We start from the raw sequence: 22500 nt of genomic DNA, 5'->3' as shown, positions 1-22500 counted from the left end.
TTGCTTTGATACCATGCACCTGTTTTGACTCAGTGGAGGACAGGTAAACACCCAGCTCTCATTTGATGTGAGAGAAAGACGGAGGACAGACGCGTATCCTCCTCACATTGTGGCGCACCGCTTTTTTGCTGCTAGAATCTCAATAGCCAAGAAGCAAAGCAGATTCTGTGAGTAATTATTTACTTTTATATTTTTTATTTGTTATGTTGTGAGATGTTATCAATTATGCTCTCAGGGTTTAAGAGACCTCTATTTTTTGTTGCCCTGTCAGTCTTTCTGATTTGTTGTTGATCCTTTATGCATTTACCTTGAAACAGTAACATTGTTGGATACCTTTCATGTGTATTCTGCATGTGTTTTAATGTATAATTTTTGATAAATGACAGCTAACTCTCAGCCACATCAATACTAAAGATGTTATATCGTTATATTGCAGGCATAAGCATTAAAATGTCAAGTAACTATACAGTGATTTATGATGATTATGCTCCAACAAGGAGGAGACGCTTTTTAATTTGTTGGATGTATCCTCCGCACCTCTTCGGAAAGTATTGTTGGTTATACAATTGTTTGTGGAATATGTGGGCATATTCAAATGAGAAGTCAAATCATTCAAAGGCAAACAAGGTGAAGGCAAACTATGCAAACATGCAAATCCTTGAGGAAGACTGAAGATTTCAAGGAAGTCTGAACAGAAATGATGGGCGACAAAGAGAAATAGAACATGTTATTCCAAAGCACAACATGTAGATCACAGAGCCTGTTTTCCCTCAACCTGTTATCCTCAAACCCCCATGGAGCCTCCCAATGGTAACAAAGTGGTAGCTAGGCAAGTATGAACATACAGTCAATTCTCAGAGGACGTATGATAGAAAACTAGTTACATACAGCTGGCTGCCATGGAGACATAACAACCAGTAATAAAATCCTAACATAGCCTATGGCTGTTATATGTTGTTAAATATGTATGCTGTACCTGTGCATGTTTTGGTCATGGATACACAGAATCTAAAATAATGGTTTGTTAAAATTATTCTCATTCCTATAATAACACATTTTGAAATACTCATCTCATCATGTTTACATCTCCAACAGACAGGCTGGCCTTTTCACCATGGCTCCTAAGGGGGGAACAATTGTCTTCCTACTCATCATCATAACCTACGCAGCCTCGGGTAAGCAGCAACGCCATCAGATACATCTTATCCTCCTACCTGGTTAATATCAGAAAGATGGAATCTCCTTGAACCCAAATAGGCTACCTGACAAAAGTTGTATATTAACTTGACTTCCTATGTGTGTGGATGCATGTGTGCATGTGTTTGTGTGTACATGTGTGTGTTTGTATTGTTACTCTGTGCATCAGCTAAGCCCACAGATATGATGCCTGAACATAAACCGAACTTCCCAGCCCCACCACCAGGCTTCAGACATATGGTCAGAAAAATGGTAGGTGACTGTGCAATCACTTTGTTTGAGAGAGGGAGATTACTGTATGTCTCAAATGGAAATAATATGTAAGACAACTATTTTGGTCTCTTAAAATGAATCCATCTACTGTACTCTGGACCAGGGGCCTGTCTCACGAACCAAGTTCAACATAAGACAAGATAAGCACTTTATTGATCCCTTTGGGGAAGTTCAGGTGCCACAGCAGCAATTAACAGACAATGCCAAGGAAGTCAAGTATGCTTAGTTCTAGTACAGGAAGAGAATAGAAGAAATAGGTAAGTCAAGTAAAATGAAGGTAATGTACATCATATACATACAACAATAGAGAGCAAATTAATGCAAATAACAAATGCAGATTCAGAAAAGTCTGTGGATATGAGAACAATGTAAAAATGTTCTACATTGAAGTCTATGGCTATATTCCAGAGTGTAACATCTGTGTGCAACATACAGCTGTAGACATGAGTTGAAGTTGTTAACTATTAGCTATTGGCTGTGTTTCCCAACAAAGAAGCTTCTTAAGGAGTTAAGAAGCTTCTTAAGGAGTTAAGAAGGAGTTAAGAAGGCTCCAAACAAAGAAGTGTTTCCCAAACGCCTTCTTAACAGCCTTCTTAACACATCGCTAAAGAAGGCTCTTAAGAAGGGTTCTGTGAAAGGTGCTATATACAGTAAATCCACAACATTCTTATTATAAAAGGAATCCATTCTGATTAGAGGAATATAGCCTACGGTAAAACATTTAAAACACAAGTAACCATATTACATAGAGGAGAGATTTTCAAGTGTTCCCCAATTTTAAACACTACAGGGTGCATGAAAGAAAGGAAAAAGGGAAAAACACAACAGTGGACACTATATTATTATCTCCTTTTGCCTGACGCGGCTGAATGAGTGTTTCGTCGTTAAGAAGGTGTTAAGAATGCCCCAGACTAGGGATGTTCATTTTGAAAATTTTCCAAAATCGATAATCGGTGAATATTAACGATCAATTATCGATCATCGATTTTATTAATACTTAGAAAATTTTCAATATTTTCAATTTTTTTTTTTTTTTTTTTTTTTTTTTTTTTTTTTTTTACAAAATGAATGCCTATGGCAGAAAATACGAAAGACAACGTGTTCTCCTCAATGAACTCTTTATTTCAATGTGTCTCCTCTCCAACACTGCTGTCCCCGGCGCATGCCGGTGTGAATTTCCCATGTTTAAAACAGTTTTGTTGGCACAAAGGCCCGTGCCCAGCCAGAAAACTAGAGACTATATGAAGCTCCACCTCACGTTAGTCGGCTCAGTGCAATGGAGTGGGGCGAGGAGGAACGAATTCCACCCAAACCTAGTCAAAAAAAATTTTTTTTTTTTTTTTTTTTTTTTTAATAATTAAAAAATCGATCCAAATGCCACAGGATCGATTCCAATCCTTAACGATCGATTATCGATTTTCGATAATTGATGAACATCCCTACCCCAGACCCTTCTTACAAAACCTTCTTAACGAAAGATCATCTTAGGCTAAGAAGCAATCGGGAAACGTGTTGGCTTCTTACGGGAGCCTTAAGGGTCAAAGAAGCTTCTTAGCGCTAAGAAGCTTTTGGGAAACGCATGCCTTCTTAACGAAAGATCATCTTAGGCTAAGAAGCAATTGGGAAACGCGTTTGCTTCTTACGGGAGCCTTAAGAAGGGTTAAAGAAGCTTCTTAGCGCTAAGAAGCTTTTGGGAAACGCAGCCATTATTAGTTATAGTCAGTGTATGTTTGCCATATAGCTCTCTCTCTCAGCCTACAGTTTTCCAATCCCAGTATTTTGTCATCACACTGAGGCTGTGCAAAGATTTTTTACCCATAACGTCGGCCTCATGTTGCCCTAGGCCTTGGCTGGTGGGAATATGGGGAAATCACTCTTGGGAATGAAAGAATTTCAGCACACCTTTATATTCAACAGTGAATTGGAATTGAAATTGCATTCATTATTGATAAGTGTAGTCAAATAATCCAAGTTACCTGCTATTTGAGAAAAAAAACATATTTTATAGCCAGAGTGGGCAAATGGCCTGAAGACAAACATTTATTGTGAGCATTGTATTAGTCAAAGTAAATGATGTCAGCTGCAGAGTTGAAAAGTCTTTACCATATTTTTGTCTTACTGAGACCTACCTGTTGCAGCTACCAGTGCGTTCATCATAATCGTTTTAGCCTATAGGACGAATCAGCATAACATCACAACAACAAAAGAGCCCTTCCGGGTGGCACTGCAACAGTTGATTAGTATGAGTTGTGCCAAACAAACGTTAATATCTCAAAAACTATACATCACACCACTTATATTTTGACTTTGTGAGTGAGAGCAGAAGTAACTCAAGGACCTGATGTATACTATATGTGGTGTTAAAGTTATGAAGACTGAAAAAACATACAACATAAACTGCGATTTCTGAAACAGTACAAAAGATAAATAAATTAAAGGTGCATTGGACCTTGGACTTAATGATTTTTTTTTCTCAGTGTGGTATTATGTAAAAGATTAGTAGCATCATTGAGTTTGATAGATTTGGATTTTTTTGTGCAGTGTCCCAAAAAGCAGAAAAATAGTCCAAAAATAGCCCAAAAAACCTGCAAAGGGCCCACCAGCATTTATTTAAAAAATGTAATACAAAAAGCATGCATTTGATTACTTCCACCGGGCATTTTGGTGGTAAGGCTTCCAATTTTAAGATTGAACTGTTACCATTTTCCACCGTGTTTTCCAAATTGTTGGTATAGGAATCAATTGAAGATGATGATGTCATTATGATGTCATCAAAATGATGTAATCAAAATCGTACAATTGGTGGCATTACCTAAAATATGCCCGGTGAAAATAATGATATCCATGCTTTTTGTAAAAATTGTCTGGAGGCCGAAAAATGTCACCTTTTTTGTTGTTGCTGTGTTTCAATGGGAAATTGAGTTTAATTAATAATTAATGAATTGGCTGAAATTAAATGGCTGAAAAGGGTGTGTTAAGTTAAAAACTATAACTTTAACTCAAATTGCCAAGCCTTAAGTCCAGAATATCTGGAGGAAGTAGTAAAGAAATGCCTTTTTTCTTTTAAGATTATTTTTTGGGCATTTTGCCTTCATTTATGTTTTATATAGGACAGTAGGCAGACAGGAAAGGTGGGGAGAGAGAGAGGGGATGACATGCGGCAAGGGACCTTCGAGCCTTCGTGGTATGCGTGCTACCAGCTGAGCTACCAGGACGCACGTAAAAAAAAATCTTTTTGTAAAAAAAAAAGTGGCTGAGGGCCCAAAAGTAGCACTTTTTTGCAGTTTATAATGGTTTCCTATAAAAATTTAATTTACCATGTTTGGCTCGAAGGTGTTAACTGTTAAGAGTGCAATTTTAATTTCCCCAGGGCCAGAAATGACCTGTAGGTACTTAAGTGTGCAAATCCTTGATATAAGCCCAAAATACCCCTCCCCCCAGCCAAGATTCATACCGTTTATGACCGTTTATGACAAACCTAATTGACCAGAAATGGTCTAGGAAACCAGGAGGGCGTGTCCTTTCAAACAAACATGATTGTACACCAGGATGTCTTTCAAAACCAGTTTCATGTCAGTAGCTGCTGCAGCCTGGACCAGCAGTCATTCACCAGAGCTTTGCCATCAAGATTCCACACTGCAGTTTAGTTGGGTTGGTGACCTTGATGTCATTTGAAACTCATCCACGATTTACATTTGACTTTGGTTTGGAAACTAGAATCCCAGAAGTAGTTTCACATAGTGCCAAAGTAGAAGGTATTGTTCAAATGTAATTGACAAATTATTAGATTTTTCCTAACCAGAAAAGAGACATTCAACAATAAAATGTATTGCCCATCACATCTGAACAGATGCTGATGCTGCCTTTTCTCTCCACAGATGATGCAATGCCAGAAAATGGGTGAGAGTTTTGCTGTTGTTGTGTGGATTGCATTTGTATTGCATTTGTGCGAGCGTGCGTGCATGCATGCGTGTGTCTGTGTGTGTGTGTGTGTGTGAGAGAGAGAGAGAGAGAAAGAAAGCATGTGTTTGCATGCCTATTGAACCCCTCTGTAACATGAGTCACAGCTAATTCAGTGTTGACAATCAGTCCTATGTGTGTGAATGTGCGTGAGTGTGTGTTTGCATATTGAGTCCCTCTGTAATATGAGTCCCTCTGTAATATGAGTCACAGGCAAATACTAAAGCCAGTCCTGATGTGTCTTAATTGTGCAACATAAAAATACGGAGGGTTCGTATGTTACAGGACACCAGGTGCCCAAGATGATGCTGACCACCAGGTAAGTGTTTGTGTTTTTTGGTGTGTGTCCCTGTTTTGTGCTTGATTACTGTCCTAAAGGAGGCACAAATTGCATTACCGATGATTATTTCTGATCTATATTAAGTGATATGACAGCCTGGTTATAAAGAGAGAGAGAGCTCCTCTGAATAAAGCATTCACCTCAGTTTGATCATGACCAAACCTTCACTTAATGTTTGAGAGCGACATTATCATTTCGGGGCAGTGGTGGCCCAATGGTTGGAGAAGCGAGCTTGTGACCGGAAGGTTGTCGGTTCAATCCCCGGGCCCGGCAGGATAAATCTGGGTGGGGAAAGTGAAAAGGCAGCGCTTGCCCCTCCCGCATTACCACCACCGAGGTGCCCTTGAGCAAGGCCCTTAACCCCAACCGCTCCAGTGGAGCTGCTCAGATCAGACTGTGGTTGTATTGGGCAGCTTCCAGGTGTTAATGTGAACAGGGCACTCCTGAAAAAGAGAGCATTGCTCTCAGTGAGACTCCCCCTGTATAAAGATAAAACAAAAGAAGTTAAACCTCTTATGGTTATTCTTCCTTCTTATGGGACACCCACCATTCCACTGGCTGTTCAGCAGTGGCTGCTGGCTGGGGGTCGATGCATTGATCAAAGAGAGGAAATCTCTGCACAACCGTGTACGTCAGGTGCGTCGGAGAAGCAGGATCAGTTGAAGAGGAAAACTCCCGCACACTGACTACCACTTGAAGAAGACTTTTATTAAATAAATGCAACGTTTCAGTCAAGCGACCTTCATCTGGCATATGGTATGACAAAGACTGGAACCTGTTTAAATAGGAACCAGGAAAACAACAATCATCCAATGGGAGCAAGGCAATTATGTAGTAGACCCATGGAGCAAATCAGTGCAAATCACTAACACTGCAGGTGTCACACAATTACAATTACAGTAAATTGACAAAAAATATTCAAACACAATTCCCAGTGAAATAGGGTAAAAAGAACATACAAAGGTATACAGCATAGGTACAAAGAAGAGTTCTGTAACAGCTGTAAATGGCTCTGAAATACAGAAAATATATAAGTAATCATAACCTTCATATGTCATGTCAGAAGGGCTTTAGGTGCTTGCATAATTATAAGGGGGTGTGGTGAGACACGCCAATGCACCAAAATAGCACTCAAGACAAGAGGGATGATCTAAATCAGACCGTAAGCTATATGAAAACAATAATAATTATACAAATCAGAGCATGACATTCAAAAGGAGTTCATCATTTAGGCCTTTTGGCGATAAGTTTTGTAAATTGAAAATCCAAAAGGCTTCTCTTCTTTTCAGTAACAGGTCATGATCCCCGCCCCTAGGTGGCGGGGCAACCCTTTCAATGCCACAGAAGGTAGGGAAGAAATATCATGCTTCATACAGGTTACGTTGCGTTACGTTACGTTACGTTACGTTACGTTACGTTACGTTACGTTACGTTACGTTACGTTATGTCATTTGGCAGACGCTTTTATCCAAAGCGACTTACAATAACACATTTTTGTCAGCAATAGAGCAATCAACTATGGAGCACAGTCTATGACAACCACAAATTCTGAAGGAACAGTGGTACAAGTTTAGTTTAGGTTAGTAGTTTTTTTTTTTTTTTTTTTTTTTTACAGGTATGGACTGCTACGGGGTAGTCTCTTGTCATTACGGCAAATGTTCACTTATGCGTTGTTTTCATTTGCGTGTGGTCTTGCCGACGTAAGCAAGACCACACGGACAACGGATCATGTAAACCACATGAGTAGAGGTGCATTGATAAGGCTCTTTATCATATATATTTTCCCGGTATGAGGATGCTGGAAGGAGGATGTCTTAAAAGTATTATGGCAGTGAGCGCAACTCCCGCAACGGTATTTACCATTTTCCAGAGGAGCAAGGAGCGTCTGACTCTGTTGTGGGATCCTCTGAGAGAAGGTGGCATAAACCAGATGATCTCTTAAATGTTTTGCCCCGTTTGTTTACAAATAAAGGAGGATGTTTAAATGTGTCGGACAGTTCCATGTCAGATTGTAAAATGTGCCAATGTTTCAAAAAAATTTTTTTAATAAAATGGGAATGGGGAGAATAGACTGTGGAGCAGGTAACAGAAAAGGGCTTTTTTCTGACTAGGTTTCAGAAGGTCAGACCTAGAATGCTTCAATGCTGTCTTATTATAAGCCAGTTCCACACAGTCAATTGTGTAGCCCCGTGCCAAAAATGTGGATCTCATGTCGCCAGCTTTCTCTTCTTTAATCCTCTGTAGAGTGACAGAGCCTTCTGATTCTATAAAATTGGCTCTTTGGTAGGCCTCTTTTGAGAGGGGTGGGGTGTGCGCTCGTTGCTAATAACAAGGTACTGTATTTCTATGGGTCTCCTTCCGATATAAAGTTATGGAAAGACATCCATCCTTAGCCATCACCCACATGTCCAAAAAATTAACTTTTACAGTGCTAAATTCACAAGTAAATTGTAAATTATTCTTAAAACCATTTAATAAAATCACAAAATTATTCAAGTCCTCATGGGTACCTTGGAACCATCTTGGAACACACAGAAGATGTCATTAATAAATCTATAGTATTTAAGCAATCTAGGTGCATATATATTCATACTATGATTAAATATGAAGTTATAAAAAAAAAAAAAAGCATATACAAATTGGAATAATTCGGGGCACAGATCGAGCCCATACTAGCCCCAGAGGTCTGTAAATAGAAAGCATTGTTAAAACAGAAATAGTTGTATTTCATCACATCATCACAGGCTGCTAAGTCAATAATAAAATGGTTAGGAGGATTAACTGTATGATCTCGAGACTCTAAAAAGAAATGTAAGGCTTCCAAACCTTCATCATGGGGGATGTTAGTGTAGAGACTTGTGACGTCTAATGTCATAAGGAAGACATCATCAGGGAGATATTTATATATATAGATATTTTATTAATACAATCAGTAGAGTCCTTGACAAACGTAGGCAGTGTCTGAGAATTAGTTTGTGCCACTATAGGCCTTCCGGGAGGATTTGAAAGTGATTTATGCACTTTAGGAAGAGTGTAAAAGGCAGGTCTAATCGGATATTGACAATATAAAAAGTATATAGGTGGAGGCAGGGACAGAATTGTGTGAAAAGAAATGTCTTTTGAAAAGGTCCACTTTTAAGCCAAAAATATTAGTTCCACTAGTCAGAACAAATGATAAACCTTTGGCAAGAAGGGACATTTGGTCACCAGAGAGTTCTTTCGAGGAAATGTTTATTACCGTTGTTTCCGTGGAAACCACCATATTTGGATCTTCGCCTCTCACGTCTGCATCTCCTTTTGTTTTTCGGTCGTACTTCTTCCTGCATGTGGGTAAAAAAGGGGCATTTGTGGAGTCGATGCATTGAAACACTGAACTCCATAATTTTCTCTCAAAGTCAAAAAGCCTTCTTAGATCCATATCACACCCACTTAAAGTCGATATGAGTTGGTATGACTTGGTTTGGAATCCCTAGACCGGCAGAGAAACTGGGGGAGGGGAACAATCATTGCCGAGCTGCCCTTAAGCAAGGCACTTACCCCCAGCTGCTTCAGTGGAGCCGCTCAGTGTACAAAAGACTGGAACTTTACTGGGCAGCTCCCAGGTGTGAACTGTGTGAAGCAGGCGTGTTACTGAAAAAGTGCAAGTGTGCTCAGTCGACATTCCCCGGATATGAAAATATTAAGAAAAAAAAGCTCTGTGTCTTGCACCTCTTCTCAGCAGTTATCTTCCCCTCTGTCCTGTCTGTCTGTCCTGTCTGTCCTACCCTCTGTCCTGTCTGTCTGTCCTACCCTCTGTCCTGTCTGTCTGTCCTACCCTCTGTCCTGTCTGTCCTACCCTCTGTCCTGTCTGTCTGTCCTGTCTGTCCTGTCTGTCCTACCCTCTGTCCTGTCTGTCCTACCCTCTGTCCTGTCTGTCTGTCCTGTCTGTCCTACCCTCTGTCCTGTCTGTCTGTCCTGTCTGTCCTACCCTCTGTCCTGTCTGTCTGTCCTGTCTGTCCTACCCTCTGTCCTGTCTGTCTGTCCTACCCTCTGTCCTATCTGTCTGTCCTACCCTCTGTCCTGTCTGTCTGTCCTACCCTCTGTCCTGTCTGTCTGTCTGTCCTGTCTGTCCTACCCTCTGTCCTGTCTGTCTGTCCTACCCTCTGTCCTGTCTGTCCTACCCTCTGTCCTATCTGTCTGTCCTATCCTCTGTCCTGTCTGTCTGTCCTACCCTATGTCCTGTCTGTCCTACCCTCTGTCCTATCTGTCTGTCCTACCCTCTGTCCTGTCTGTCTGTCCTACCCTCTGTCCTGTCTGTCCTACCCTCTGTCCTGTCTGTCTGTCCTGTCTGTCTCAGAATGGGCACAGAGGCCGCAGTGGGCACAGAGAACAGCATGCTGCTCTCTGATTTTACCAACGTCCTGTCTTCGCTCTCTCCTGTGGACACCAGCAGGGACTCAGATAGCCGAGTCCCCTCTCACGAGTCTGACAAAAAGGTCTCTCTCTCTCTCTCTCTCTCTCACACACACACACACACACACACACACACACACACACACACACACACACACACACACACACACACACACACACACACACACACACACACACACACACACACACACACACTCACACACACACACACACACACACACACACACACACACACACACACACACACACACACACACACACACAACATTAACATTTATAAGAACATCTACAAGATTCATTCACTCATGACTTGCAAATTGATGTTTCAGTGATGTTTTGGGATCCTATAGACCTGTTTGCATAAAGCTAATGGTTGATCAGTTAAAATAAATTATTTATACATTGTTTAAATAGCAGCCTTGCCCAGAATACATTGTATCTCTTCTCTTTCTCTCTCTCTCTCTCTCTGTCTCTCTCTCTTTCTCTCTTTGTAGGATATGACAAGCAAGATGTGGAATTGCAGCAATCTTCGATGCATGATCAAGCTGTGGAGGAGCTCTCCTGTCAGTGCTCCTCACACATCCCATTTGATTTGATTTGATTTGATTTTATTTGACGGTTACAAATTGAAATACAATGTACTAAACAAAGTACAGACACGAATCTCAAGGAATAACAAGAAATAACATCAAGGATAAAGCACAATAAAGTCAAGACTTATTTCCATTGTAGTCCTTGGTCTTAAACAGGTATAAAAAAGCAATACAATCATGAAAATAATTAACAGTTACATTCACACAGTACAAACTCAGTCAGCTATTTAGGCTGCCACCTAGACAGTAGCTTAGGAGGCGATACCATGGCCCTAAAAACAATTTACTAAGGTGATTGGCCGAACTAAGCTTCTGGCCAGAAAAGCCCCTTTTCTAGACCAGGCCAGTCTTTTTCTGTTAGCCAACTCTTGTTTCCTCTTGCTTTGATTATGCCATCTCTTCTTGGTACGGAGGTCTGACCAAGGTTTTAAAGGAGAAACTGCAGGTTTCCCAGAACCAGTTAGCAAGGCTAACCCTAGGTCTAGCCCCTAGAGCCCATGAACTGACATTTCATTACTGCTCTTCTCTGACAGTCTCATCTGACCTAGCGTGTCTCTAACCCCACCAGGCGGCGTCTGCATGTTACATGCAGGCCTTTGTGGCCCCTCTCTCCTGGAAGACTCTGACCATGGCGGGTGGAGACAACATGGACGAAGATGACTATGACGACTTTTTGGGGGCAGCCAAACCTCTCCTGCAGAGCATGCCTCCAAACATGGACTTGCCTCCCTTGATACAGCGTCGCCACATGAAAAAGATGTGAGTGTAGTAGTTTGTGCAACTGTGTGTGTATTTGTGTGATATAATATGTCATGCTGTCATGTGTGGGTGTATGTGTAATGCTGTGATGACACCACCACATCTTTTAACACGCTTTCTTTCTGTCAAACGCTTGCTGCTTCCAGGATGAAGATGCTGAAGGAAGTGTTTGCTTCCCTGCCCGACGACAAGAGGCTTCAGGTCAAAAATTGGCTAAAGGAGCAGGTCAGCCAGCACTACTTCAACTGCACTAGAAAGCCCATATCCAGTTCCGGCTCAACAGCAGCTCAGACACCGTCCACACCAAAAGGTCCCAAACCACCCAGACCAACAGGAAAGCCACAGTCACAGCGTCCTGGTAACTTAGCCACTTAAACGAAACAATTAGTATTAGTTATTGTCAGTTGAGTGGGTGATATTTATGCACTCCAACAACATGGTCTCTCCATGATTTCATATCATGATATATTGTCTGATTATTAACAACATTCCGGCTCAACAGCAGCTCAGACACCGTCCACACCAAAAGGTCCCAAACCACCCAGACCAACAGGAAAGCCACAGTCACAGCGTCCTGGTAAGAGCAAATGCTAACCTAGCCACTTAAAAGAAACAATTATTAGTAGTTATTGTCAGTTGAGTGGATGATATTTATGCACTCCAACAACATGGTCTCTCCATGATTTCATATCATGATATATATTGTCTGATTATTAACAACATTATTATATTTGATTTATCATTCCTTTCTTCCCAGTCAAACCAGAGAAAGACAAAGGAGAGAGGGAAGAGGGGGCGGGGCCTGAGAACGACAGGGAGGGAAAGGAGGATGAAGGAAAGAAGAGACCAGTGAATAAGAAAAAGCCCTCTAAAGTAAAACCACCGAAACGGAGGAAGGAGAGGGGAGGGAAGGAAGGAGAAGCTGGAGAGATGGGCGAGGGGGAGATGAGCCGAGAGGAAAGAGAGGAGAGACAGCAGGACAAGTCGGAGGACAAGAAGGACGGAGATGATGGACAGGGGAGAGACGAGCGTGGCAGTGGCAGGCGGCCTCCCAGACGAAAAGTAAGGGACGCGAGCGGAGAGTGGAGTGATGGAGACAGTGAGGAGAAGGAGGAGGAGAAGTGGAGTGATGGAGACAGTGAGGAGAAGGAGGAGAAGGACAGGCAAGAGAGAGTGTCAGATGAGGAGGGCAGGGAGCCAAGGGAGAGCAGGGGAGAAAAGAAGAGAGAGAGAAAGAAGGGAATGGACGACCGGCAGGGGCAAGAGGACAACAGTAAGTCGGATCAGTTCAGCAGAGGGGTGTGACTCATTGGTCATGTGACTCATTGGTCATGTGACTCATTGTGGGACGCCACACCTGATATGTGTGTATGTTTGTGGCACACATACATATTTGCACGCTGCAGTATGATGTGTCTTTCAGTGTTTGCCTGTGCATGTCTTTGGATGGGACTTCAAGCCTCAAAGCATGCAAATCATATAGACCATGTGACTTTTCTCCAGGAATTGTCTCTATGGGGCACAATGTGGCAGTGATTTGTCTAATTGTGCTGGTGATACTTCTCAATGCATGTGGATCTAGTCAGCCCAGACCCACATCTTACCCCTAAATCCTATTTGGAATGTGGTGATGCCTTCCTGTCTCAACTTTGAAATGATCAAATGATCACACTCCATACAACATGGCCGCTCTCCATATAAAATGATCACTCTCCATACAATAGGTATGTGTAGTGTAATAGGAGATAACTTACAGCCGTATTGTTGAGGTATTGTGTTTTTTTGTTGATTCTGTAACAACCTCCACTAGTGACGAGACCCTGCCCACCCAGAATGATGTGGCTGAAAATGGAGGCGTTGAAGATGATGGGGCCCTACCTCTCCCGCTTAGATTTGGAGGATGTGAAGTCTTCTCCCAAAGAAGAGGTGTGTGTGTGTGTGTGTGTGTGTGTGTGTGTGTGTGTGTGTGTGTGTGTGTGTGTGTGTGTGTGTGTGTGTGTGTGTGTGTGTGTGTGTGTGTGTGTGTGTGTGTGTGTCTGTCAATAGCCAACCAATCTAGTATTATAGCTCTATTGATTATTGATCTACAGTATTTGATCTACAGTGTTTCTTTCACTCTATTTCTTCTAGTTGTGTGAATTCTTCCAGTCACCTGACTTCAAATCCTCCTTCAGTGGAGAAGCTGGGATAGATGCTTTCCTGGGCAAGAAGTTTCTGCAAAGGCTCCAAGAGTGCTTCCCGGACAAGAAGAATTTCACCCAGCACGTGGACAGGTGTGTTAATTCAATTCAATTCAATTCAATTCAATTCAAACTTTATTTCAGACACAAGCGCAGGTCCATATAAAAAACAAGACAAGACATAAAATACATAAAAATACATTATAAATGCAAAGACAACACTAAAATAAATACAAGGCATCATAAAACATAGAGGCTCTTTCTCCAATGTCGCCACAGGGGAGAATAGAACCTGGTGTTGCTTAATGCAGGATTGGTTAAGGCCACAATAACCCTGTTCAGAGGCATCTAATCGACACATAAATCTGTACATGAGATTTCTCAAAAGTGCATTTAGTGTGGGTATACCCATAGTGACAAACAGCTGACTGGCACTATGCCAACGAGGGAGTCGCATGAGTCGTAGAGCATCATTATAAGCCACATTAAGTTTTTTCATGCTGCTTTTTCTGTAGCTGCCCCACAGGTGAGCAGTGGCGTACAGTACGTTCTGAACAGTGACACTTTGACATCAGCTGTACACATATGGAATTTACGTATCAACATGTTTGCCTGGGTGTACAGTTTACGTCGCTGTCTCGTAATATCATTATCATGAGACATATCATCAGTGATACAATGGCCAAGATATTTAATCTCGTGGCACACTGCAAGGACGCTGCCACTCAAATAAAACTGAGGAAAAATTTACTCTCGGTCTTCTTTACAACGTACAATCATAATGTTACTCTTCTTGGCATTGTAAAGGATGTCACATTCTACCCCATAGAGAGAACATATGTTAAGCAGCTGTTGTAAGCCGGCACTATACGGCGAGAACACAACTAAATCATCCGCATACATAAGGTGATTGAAAATAAATTCACCAACAAGGCAGCCAGTATTGCACATATTTGTTAACATGCATGATTACCTTACATAACCTATTTTCAAAACAAATCAGGCTGGGCTTTTCATATTTGTATTCATTTTAATTTGTGGACAGATAAACATACACTGTCTTGTGGTCACGGTGTTTTCCTTTTACCTATTGTACCGTGACCGCATCATATGCATATGATTCTATTTTATTTTGTGTGTGTGTGTGTGTGTGTGTGTGTGTGTGTGTGTGTGTGTGTGTGTGTGTGTGTGTGTGTGTGTGTGTGTGTGTGTGTGTGTGTGTGTGTGTGTGTGTGTGTGTGTGTGTGTGTGTGTGTGTGTGTGTTCAGTGGTTCTATGTTAACCACAGCAATACACACATCATTAACACATTAAAATGGTTGGATTTTGAATGTTGGGCTATGAATTAGTATAAAAACAGTAAGATTTTGTACACTGTAGATCTTAGTTAAAGTCTCATAACACATTTCGCTGTAACTGGCCAAATTGGTTTATTCAAAATTCAAAGCAGTGCAATGGGATGACGTGCGATGTTAGTGGCGTTCTAGAAAGCCGATCCCATACCGGCCTACTTTGCATCCTGAGAAGAACATTAGAGCCATCACTTCATCTTTGTCTTTGCCTCAGGCTTGGCACGCTGGCCTGTTTCTATGATGATCCCCCGACCATGAGTGCCACCCTCAACAAGCAACTCCTACCTCAGCTTGGCGGCTGCAACAACCCCAGAATCAGAAAGGTGACACTCTTGCTTTCATTCCCATTTCTCTCTCATCACAGGCAGCAACACAGCCAGGACTAAATTAGTCTCACTGGCCAGCCGTCTCTCCCTTCCGTGAGAGTCGTCTGGCTGCACAAGAACAGGCAACTGGGATAAGCCCTCCCTTGCTCTACAGCTGCTTCCCATTGGAGCGACTGCTTCAGTCGCGGCCGGATGTCCGCTCCCCGCTTATTACAAGCTCTGTCATTGGCTCCGACCATGTCAATCAGAGTGGCTTCCACTCCCTCCTCCCTGTGTGTCGCTGTAAACCTGCTGTGCCCTGCCACCTCAGTGAAAACAACAACGCTAACTAGCTAGCAAGCTAACGGCAGAAACCTAAAAGCTAGCTCGTTGCTACACGCTGAAAATGGCAAGTTGGATTGTTGGAAACCATTTTCCAAGGGCACTGCCGCCGCCAAGCGCTGCCCATCGCAATCCCACAATGGAGACCCTGACCCTGACCCTGACCTACCTCACGGTAGGGAGGGGAGGCTGGCCAGCGAGACTATGCTCCATCAGTCCCTGGCTGGTTCCAACACTGCTCATGGGCGCTCCGTCAGTAACTAACAAATGGATCTCTCCATGGTGCTGAACCTGTGTTCACTCATTTTGGCCACTAATTAGCCATTTGTGCGCATAGTCAGCTCTAACTACCTAATTCAAAAATCCAGCCCTGTCACCATCTGCTCAGGACCCCTGCCAAATATGAATGCTGTCAGGCTGACGGTGTCAGAGTAAATGCAAACAGAGACACATACAGAGATACATAATTATGTAGGTTTGCTCATTTATGTGTAAGCTATCCTCTATTACTCTTTCTCTCTCGTTCCCCGTCCCTGGCTGTAGCTGAAAAGGCGCCTGGTGAAAGCTTTGATGTCATCATCCAACGACACCGGCAATCCGGAGCTGCTAGGTGAACTGGGCACCTCTGTGACCATGCTCTCTCCCGACCAACTGTCCAAGTTCTCCGCCTCTGATCTCAAAAAGGCTCTTGCAACCCTGGGACCCAGAGTCAAATGGAGACTCAACCGAGCCCGGCGGCTGGCTGCGAAACTGCTAGAGGGGAAGAAGGTGAGAGTGCAGAGAGAACCTGTGGGTGACTTGTGTCTCTCAGGTGTGCTCCACTACACGTACTGTATCTCTCTATCTGCTTTCCCCTCATGCCAGGAGCTGTCTGTGGAGGAGCTGATGTCCATGGCCTCGGCTGTGAAGGGTGTGCCAACCTCTCTACTCAAGAATGTCAAAGGCCAGAAGCTTGGGGTTCTGGGTAAAGAGGCTCTGAAGACCATCAGCAGGCAGATGAACAGGGGGCAGAGGAAGGCCTTCCTGCAGGGGGTGAGTAAGAAAGAGCAGTGAGGAGCAGTGGATTAGGGTGTAACCTTATTATTCATTCAGGCAAATTAAAAACCTTTACTGTTTGGGGATTAAAGTCACTCCGGGACCAATTCTGATGATTGCCATTTGTAGAAAATTGAGGGAAGGCAAGCATATACTCAAAATCCAGAGAGACTGACAAAGGAATTTTATCTGTGGGTAGAAAAGCAGTTTGTGCACTCACCAACTTTGTTTGTTGGTGGCTCAGTGGTTAGCACAGTTTTTTTATATATATATTTTATTTTGTAGTTTTAGAGTTTTCAGAACACCAACAAACAAGAACAAACTCAGACACGCCAAAAAGAAAAGAAAGAAAAAAAACATACATGTACAAAAACAAAGAACAAAAACAACACATCAACACTCCAATATCATGATGTGGTGCCACCAGCCACACAAGGTGCTTACGTGCCCGCAAGAGACGCTATGTATGGGATCTCACACAAGGGGGACCCTTAAAGACCAGCCGGGTGAGTTACCCGTCGCCCCTAACCTCATCAAGGAAGGCCAGAAACAGGTCCCAAATATTAAGTGAGCTGGTCCTCAGGAACCTGGGTCTCTCCATCCGTATAACAGAGGTCATGTTCGCCAACCACAGTTGAAAAGAGGGTGGAGAGGGAGACTTCCATTCCTGCAGATTGAGTTTCTTTAGCGACAATTGTCCCCTGTGTCAGGGATTGTTGCACAGCTGTAGGGAAGTCGAGAGAGGAGTCCGAGCAGTGGTTAGCACTGTTGCCTCACAGCAAGAAGGTCCCGGGTTCGAACCCCAGTCCGTCCCAGGTCCTTTCTGTGTGGAGTTTGCATGTTCTCCCCGTGTTGGTGTGGGTTTTCTCCGGGTGCTCCAGTTTCCGCCCAGAACCTAAAGACATGTATGTTAGGGTTAATACTCCTGTCAGTGGCCCTGACCAAGGCACTGGCGAAAGAACTGGAGTTGGTCCCCGGGCGCTGCACTGCGGCTGCCCACTGCTCCTAGTTCTAGGAAGGTTCCTAGTAGAGGATGGGTCAAATGCACAGGATGAATTTCCCCATGGGGATAAATAAAGGATAAGTTAACTTACACTCTTGGCATCATCTTACCACAATGAACTGTTTCCCTGTAGCTGCGCGGAAGAATGAAGGCCTCAGAGTTTGTGCAGAAAGTGCCAGGCCCCTTGCTGTCCAGCCTGTCTGTGGACACCCTGGCCAAGGCTAACTTCACCTCTCTGGACCAGGTGGAGGGCAAAGAGTGGAACCGAGCTCAGGTATCCCGTTTCCCCAGAATCCCTCCATTCTGCCAACAGCACTTCACTATTGACACCTTTTCAAGCGAATGAAGGGCATCAACATGTTAAGCGAATGAAGGGCATCAACATGTTTCTCTCCCATCTTCTCCTTAGGCAGCTTTCCTGGTCGCAAAGCTGATGAAGAAAAAGAACAGGCCTTGGGAGATTCGGTAGGACATACCTGCTTTTTCTGCACATTTTCTATGATTGCTGTCTTTGCTTTACATGCTTACATTTCTAATGTTATTGACTGAGACAGGAAGCTAGGTTCAGCCATTCAGGGCATGGCCTGTAAGATGATTGAGAGAGTTGATGACAATGACACCATGGACATGGCTCAGGCCATGACAGAGACGCCAAGATGGCTCTCTAAAGCACAGGTACACGCGCGGCCACACACACACACACACACACACATGGACACGCACGCACGCACGCACGCACACACAACACTATATGTTTATAGTATACGAAAATACCTATACAGTAATACATGTATATTGTATAACCTACTCTTTCAGGCGGGCTGTGCTGCTCGAAAGCTTTTTACCACTTTAGAGAAAGAGAAACCAAACTATTTCCAAACCATCACAAGCGACAAGCTGAACGAGATTCCCACACTCCTGCTGATCTGGCTGCCGTAAGTACTCTCTCCCTCACTCTTTCTCTCACTCTGTCTCTCCTGTCCTTCTTTCTCCCTGTCTCTCTTTCTCTCTCTCTCTCTCTCTCTCTCTCTCTCTCACTCACTCTCACATAGAGTATTGAATTGAATATTGAATTGAATATCTTTATTGTCATTGTGCCAGCCAGGTACAATGAAATTAGCTTCTGACTCCAATAGATGCAATAAAAAATGCCTTACATTAAAATGATAAGATGATTAAAATAAATACAACAATACAATAATAACAAGAGGATTGGCAGAATGTAAACAGCACAACAGAGTTGCGGCTCAATGTGCAAAGTCAGTGCTAGATGGTAGAGGTAGAGCTGCAGTTCAGTGTTCAAAGTGCAAATATGCAATGTCCATCACTAGCAACAGTAAAATAGTAATGTGCAAAAAAAGCAATCAATGTGCAAATACAGTGTGCAAAGCAGTTCAGGCCCCCATTGGTAGTCAGACAAGTCATGGGCGGGGGGGAGGGTATAGCCTTGGTAAACCCAGCCTGCACGTGACCTCCATGTACTGTAATATCAGTCACAACGAAACTTACGCTACAGACATTACGCTACGCCTCTTATTGATATCTTCCCTGCGTCTTAAGCTATCATCTGCCCCTCCACCATCCAGTTTTGCAGAGGTTTTGGGGAAGAAGCTATTTCTTAACCTGGAGGTGCGGGCGGAGGTGGCCCTGTAGCGTCTGCCAGATGGGTGGAGTTCAAACTAAACAGATGGTGGCATGGGTGTGTGTGGTCCTTGCAGATGTATGTAAGAGAATTCCAAAATAAAGCACAAAACATTGCTCACCTCTCCCAGGCCGAAGAAGGTGAAGGACCTGCCTGACTCTGTGTGTCCTGCCTTCCTCAACAAGATGAAGAACGAGGCGAACATGAGCTCACTGCCTCGCCGTTCCCCGTCTCGCCCCGTGCTCGCCCAGAGAGCTCTGCGCTGCCTGGCCAATGTACACGCAAGCATACAAACCCACTACGTCACTTCACATGTTGAGCTCAGTGTGCATGTGTGCAACAGCAGCCTTAGTTGTTGATTGTGTGATTCCAGGGCACAGACTTATCCGGTCTGTCTGATGAGGAGGTGTCGAGCCTCGGCCCGCTCGTATGTGAGCTGCCCCCATCCCAGCTGCGCCTCTTGGCCCCCGGGACCCTCAACTTCACCCTCAAGGCCATGGCCTCCTGCCGACAAATACCTCCACGCCACAGAGTGCCACTCATTCAACTGCTAAAGCAGACGTATGGGTAGGGCATACACTTTAGGAGATTGGAGTTATTGGGGAGATGGAGAGAATGAGAAAGACTGATACATTTTATCATCTGCAGGGATCCATCTGATTGGTCAACTGAGACTATGGAATCCTTGGGTCCTCTCCTCATATTGGACGCTGGTACCATTCGTGCTCTGCGCTATAAGGTGTGTAGCCTATCAACAATCCAAGCTGTCATCTTATGCATGGATGTATAGTATACAGTTCTGTATACTGTATGCGCTTCATGGTGTCCCGATGTCATCATCAATCTGTCATCAATATAGAGAGCCAAAGTGAACGTCACTTCCTGCTTCAGCACTGTACCAGAGATTTTCATCCGCCATTTATTTTCCCATAGACATTTAGTAAAATGCTTATAAAAAATAGTTTTACTTGGTCAAACCAAACGGTTCAGCTATATTTAGAATCGGGAGAGACCATAACATTTCACTCGGACCAAAACAAAACAAAAAACATCGAAAAGATATTTTCTTTAAATCTGCAAAAAAAAATTAAGGTTTTGTTCTGAGTGAAATGTTATGTTGTCTCTCCCATTTCAAAATATATCTGAACCGTTTGGTTTGACCAAGTAAAAATATTTTTATAAGCATTTTGCGAAAAGTCTATGGGAAAAAAATGGCGGATGAAAATCTCTGGTACAGTGCTGAAGCAGGAAGTGACATTCACGTTGGCTCTCTATATCTTCCAACCACTCAAAATATAGCCATGAATGGCAGAAAAACACAATGCTCAGTAGGGCTGTGGGCCAAAAATAAAGATTCACAGGCTGGTTGTCAGCCTCTGGTTGCCATGTTTTATGCCTGTATTTCCATGTTATCTCTACCTTCTCTCTCTCTCTCTCTCTCTCTCTCTCTCTCTCTGCTAGTCCTGGCTGAAGGAAGTCCTCTCTTACCTGTTGGAAAAGCTGTCCTACGCCCCCGCCTCAGATCTCTTGGCCCTGAGGAAGAAACTCTTCCTTCTCTCCATCAAATCCTCTGGTGCACGTAGGAAGAGAGAAAGTGAGGAAGGGACATCATGTATTGTCAAGTCAAGTGTATTTGTATATCCTTTAATCAGTGTTACAGCATGTTGTTGTTTGTGATTGGTGATACAGCGTAGTCACATTTGGTGATACACATGGCTCTCTCCTTCTGTCTGTCTCAGCCGACGGTGTTCAGCAGGATCAGGTTCCCACGGTGGAGATGATTGAAGACCTGGTTGAGGCCAACGTCTACTGGACTCCTGCCCAGCTGGATAAGATGACAGTGGAAACCTTCACCACTGCTGTAGAGACACTTGGGGACATTCATGACTTCAGCTCAGACCAGCTGGCTGTGCTCCGAGAAAAAGCCACTAAGGTACAGTGCGAGCACTCGTCCTGGATCAGCTTATTCAGGGAACGGTCCTTTCTCCTGGTGCAGTGCAGGAGGTATGAATGAATACATTTTTGTTGACATATGTGAACAGAAACCCAGGCACCAGTACAAGGCCAGTCCCCCTGGCCTTCAATTTGCGCGGCGTGGTGCTATTAGTGGGCGTGGTCATGCGCATTCCCTAATTTTTCCTGCCAGATTGCACGGTGCTAACCATTTAACCACGCCTTTTTTTTTTACTTTTTTTTTTCATATTTTAAATTTTTATAGAACACAAACAAGACAAAACAGACAAACAGGCTCAGACACAGAGGAAAGAAAGAAAAAACAAAACAAAACAAAACAATATAATCAACATTACAAAGTGGTGCCGCCAGCCACCTAAGGTGCTTAATAAGCACTATCTGAACATAATATGTTCTTGTAAATGGTATACTTGGGATTTCACTCAAGGGGTCTATGAGAAGCCAGCCGGGCGAGTCACTCGTCACCCCTAGCCTCGTTGAGGTAGACCAAAAACGGGTCCCAGATAGTCACAAACTTTCCAAGTGTATTGGTTCTCAGGAACCTATTCAATTCAATTCAATTCAATTCATTTTATTTGTTCGATAGGGGACAGGTGTACATTAATGAACATTTAAAAAAAATGTAAATGCACGACAATTGCAGTCACAAGACTGATTTCCATTGTTAGTCCCCCTGCCAGATGATACAGGCTTAGAGTCCTGATAGGGGTCAAAAGTATACATAGTGCAACAAAAACATATTTAAAATGTAAACACAATACAAAGTGCAAGTATGCAGAGAGATAGTCCTAATAGGGGTAAAAAATAACATAGTGCAACAAAACATATTTAAAATATAAACACAATGCAAAGTGAGAACCTGAGTTAGAGCTCTACATAGCTCTACATAGCTAAGTGAAAAGTGCAGAGTACAAAATATACAGGAATTACAGTCTGATACTAAAACCTGAGTCTCTCCATGCGTATAACAGAGGTCATGTCCGTCAACCACAATTGGAAAGAGGGTGGAGAGGGAGATTTCCATTCCTTCAGAATTTGTTTTTTGGCAACAGTTGTCCCCTGTGTCAGAGATTGTTGCACAGCTGTAGGAAAGTTCAGAGAGGACTCTGAGCAGCCGAAGATGGCGAGTTCT

The 22500-nt window shown here is 43.2% G+C and overlaps 1 protein-coding gene across 2 annotated transcripts in view; it reads left to right on the top strand.

The window, feature by feature from the left end:
* Positions 1-80: 80 nt before the first annotated feature.
* otoa (otoancorin) overlaps positions 81-22500 on the top strand; it is a 30359-nt gene continuing 7939 nt past the window's right edge. The window contains exons 1-24 of one of the 2 annotated variants that reach the window (XM_083640714.1): positions 81-167; positions 1096-1175; positions 1367-1449; positions 5349-5370; positions 5716-5749; positions 10107-10245; positions 10678-10746; positions 11345-11535; positions 11682-11893; positions 12038-12112; positions 13346-13461; positions 13666-13808; positions 15282-15390; positions 16258-16482; positions 16579-16746; positions 17886-18026; positions 18162-18217; positions 18307-18427; positions 18569-18687; positions 19525-19669; positions 19768-19955; positions 20043-20133; positions 20856-20988; positions 21134-21327. In XM_083640714.1, the coding sequence (XP_083496840.1) occupies positions 1115-1175; positions 1367-1449; positions 5349-5370; positions 5716-5749; positions 10107-10245; positions 10678-10746; positions 11345-11535; positions 11682-11893; positions 12038-12112; positions 13346-13461; positions 13666-13808; positions 15282-15390; positions 16258-16482; positions 16579-16746; positions 17886-18026; positions 18162-18217; positions 18307-18427; positions 18569-18687; positions 19525-19669; positions 19768-19955; positions 20043-20133; positions 20856-20988; positions 21134-21327 (2835 nt within the window). In that variant the 5' untranslated portion in view covers positions 81-167; positions 1096-1114. Of the gene's footprint in view, positions 168-1095; positions 1176-1366; positions 1450-5348; positions 5371-5715; positions 5750-10106; positions 10246-10677; positions 10747-11344; positions 11536-11681; positions 11894-12037; positions 12113-13345; positions 13462-13665; positions 13809-15281; positions 15391-16257; positions 16483-16578; positions 16747-17885; positions 18027-18161; positions 18218-18306; positions 18428-18568; positions 18688-19524; positions 19670-19767; positions 19962-20042; positions 20134-20855; positions 20989-21133; positions 21328-22500 lie in introns of both variants that reach the window. The other variant, XM_083640713.1, reaches the window with a different exon arrangement.

Source organism: Poromitra crassiceps (genome assembly GCF_964638095.1).
Source record: "Poromitra crassiceps genome assembly, chromosome: 1".
NCBI classification, from domain to species: Eukaryota; Metazoa; Chordata; class Actinopteri; order Beryciformes; family Melamphaidae; genus Poromitra; species Poromitra crassiceps.
The sequence above is the reverse complement of the archived record's forward strand: the minus strand, read 5'-3'. Positions and strand labels throughout refer to the sequence as shown.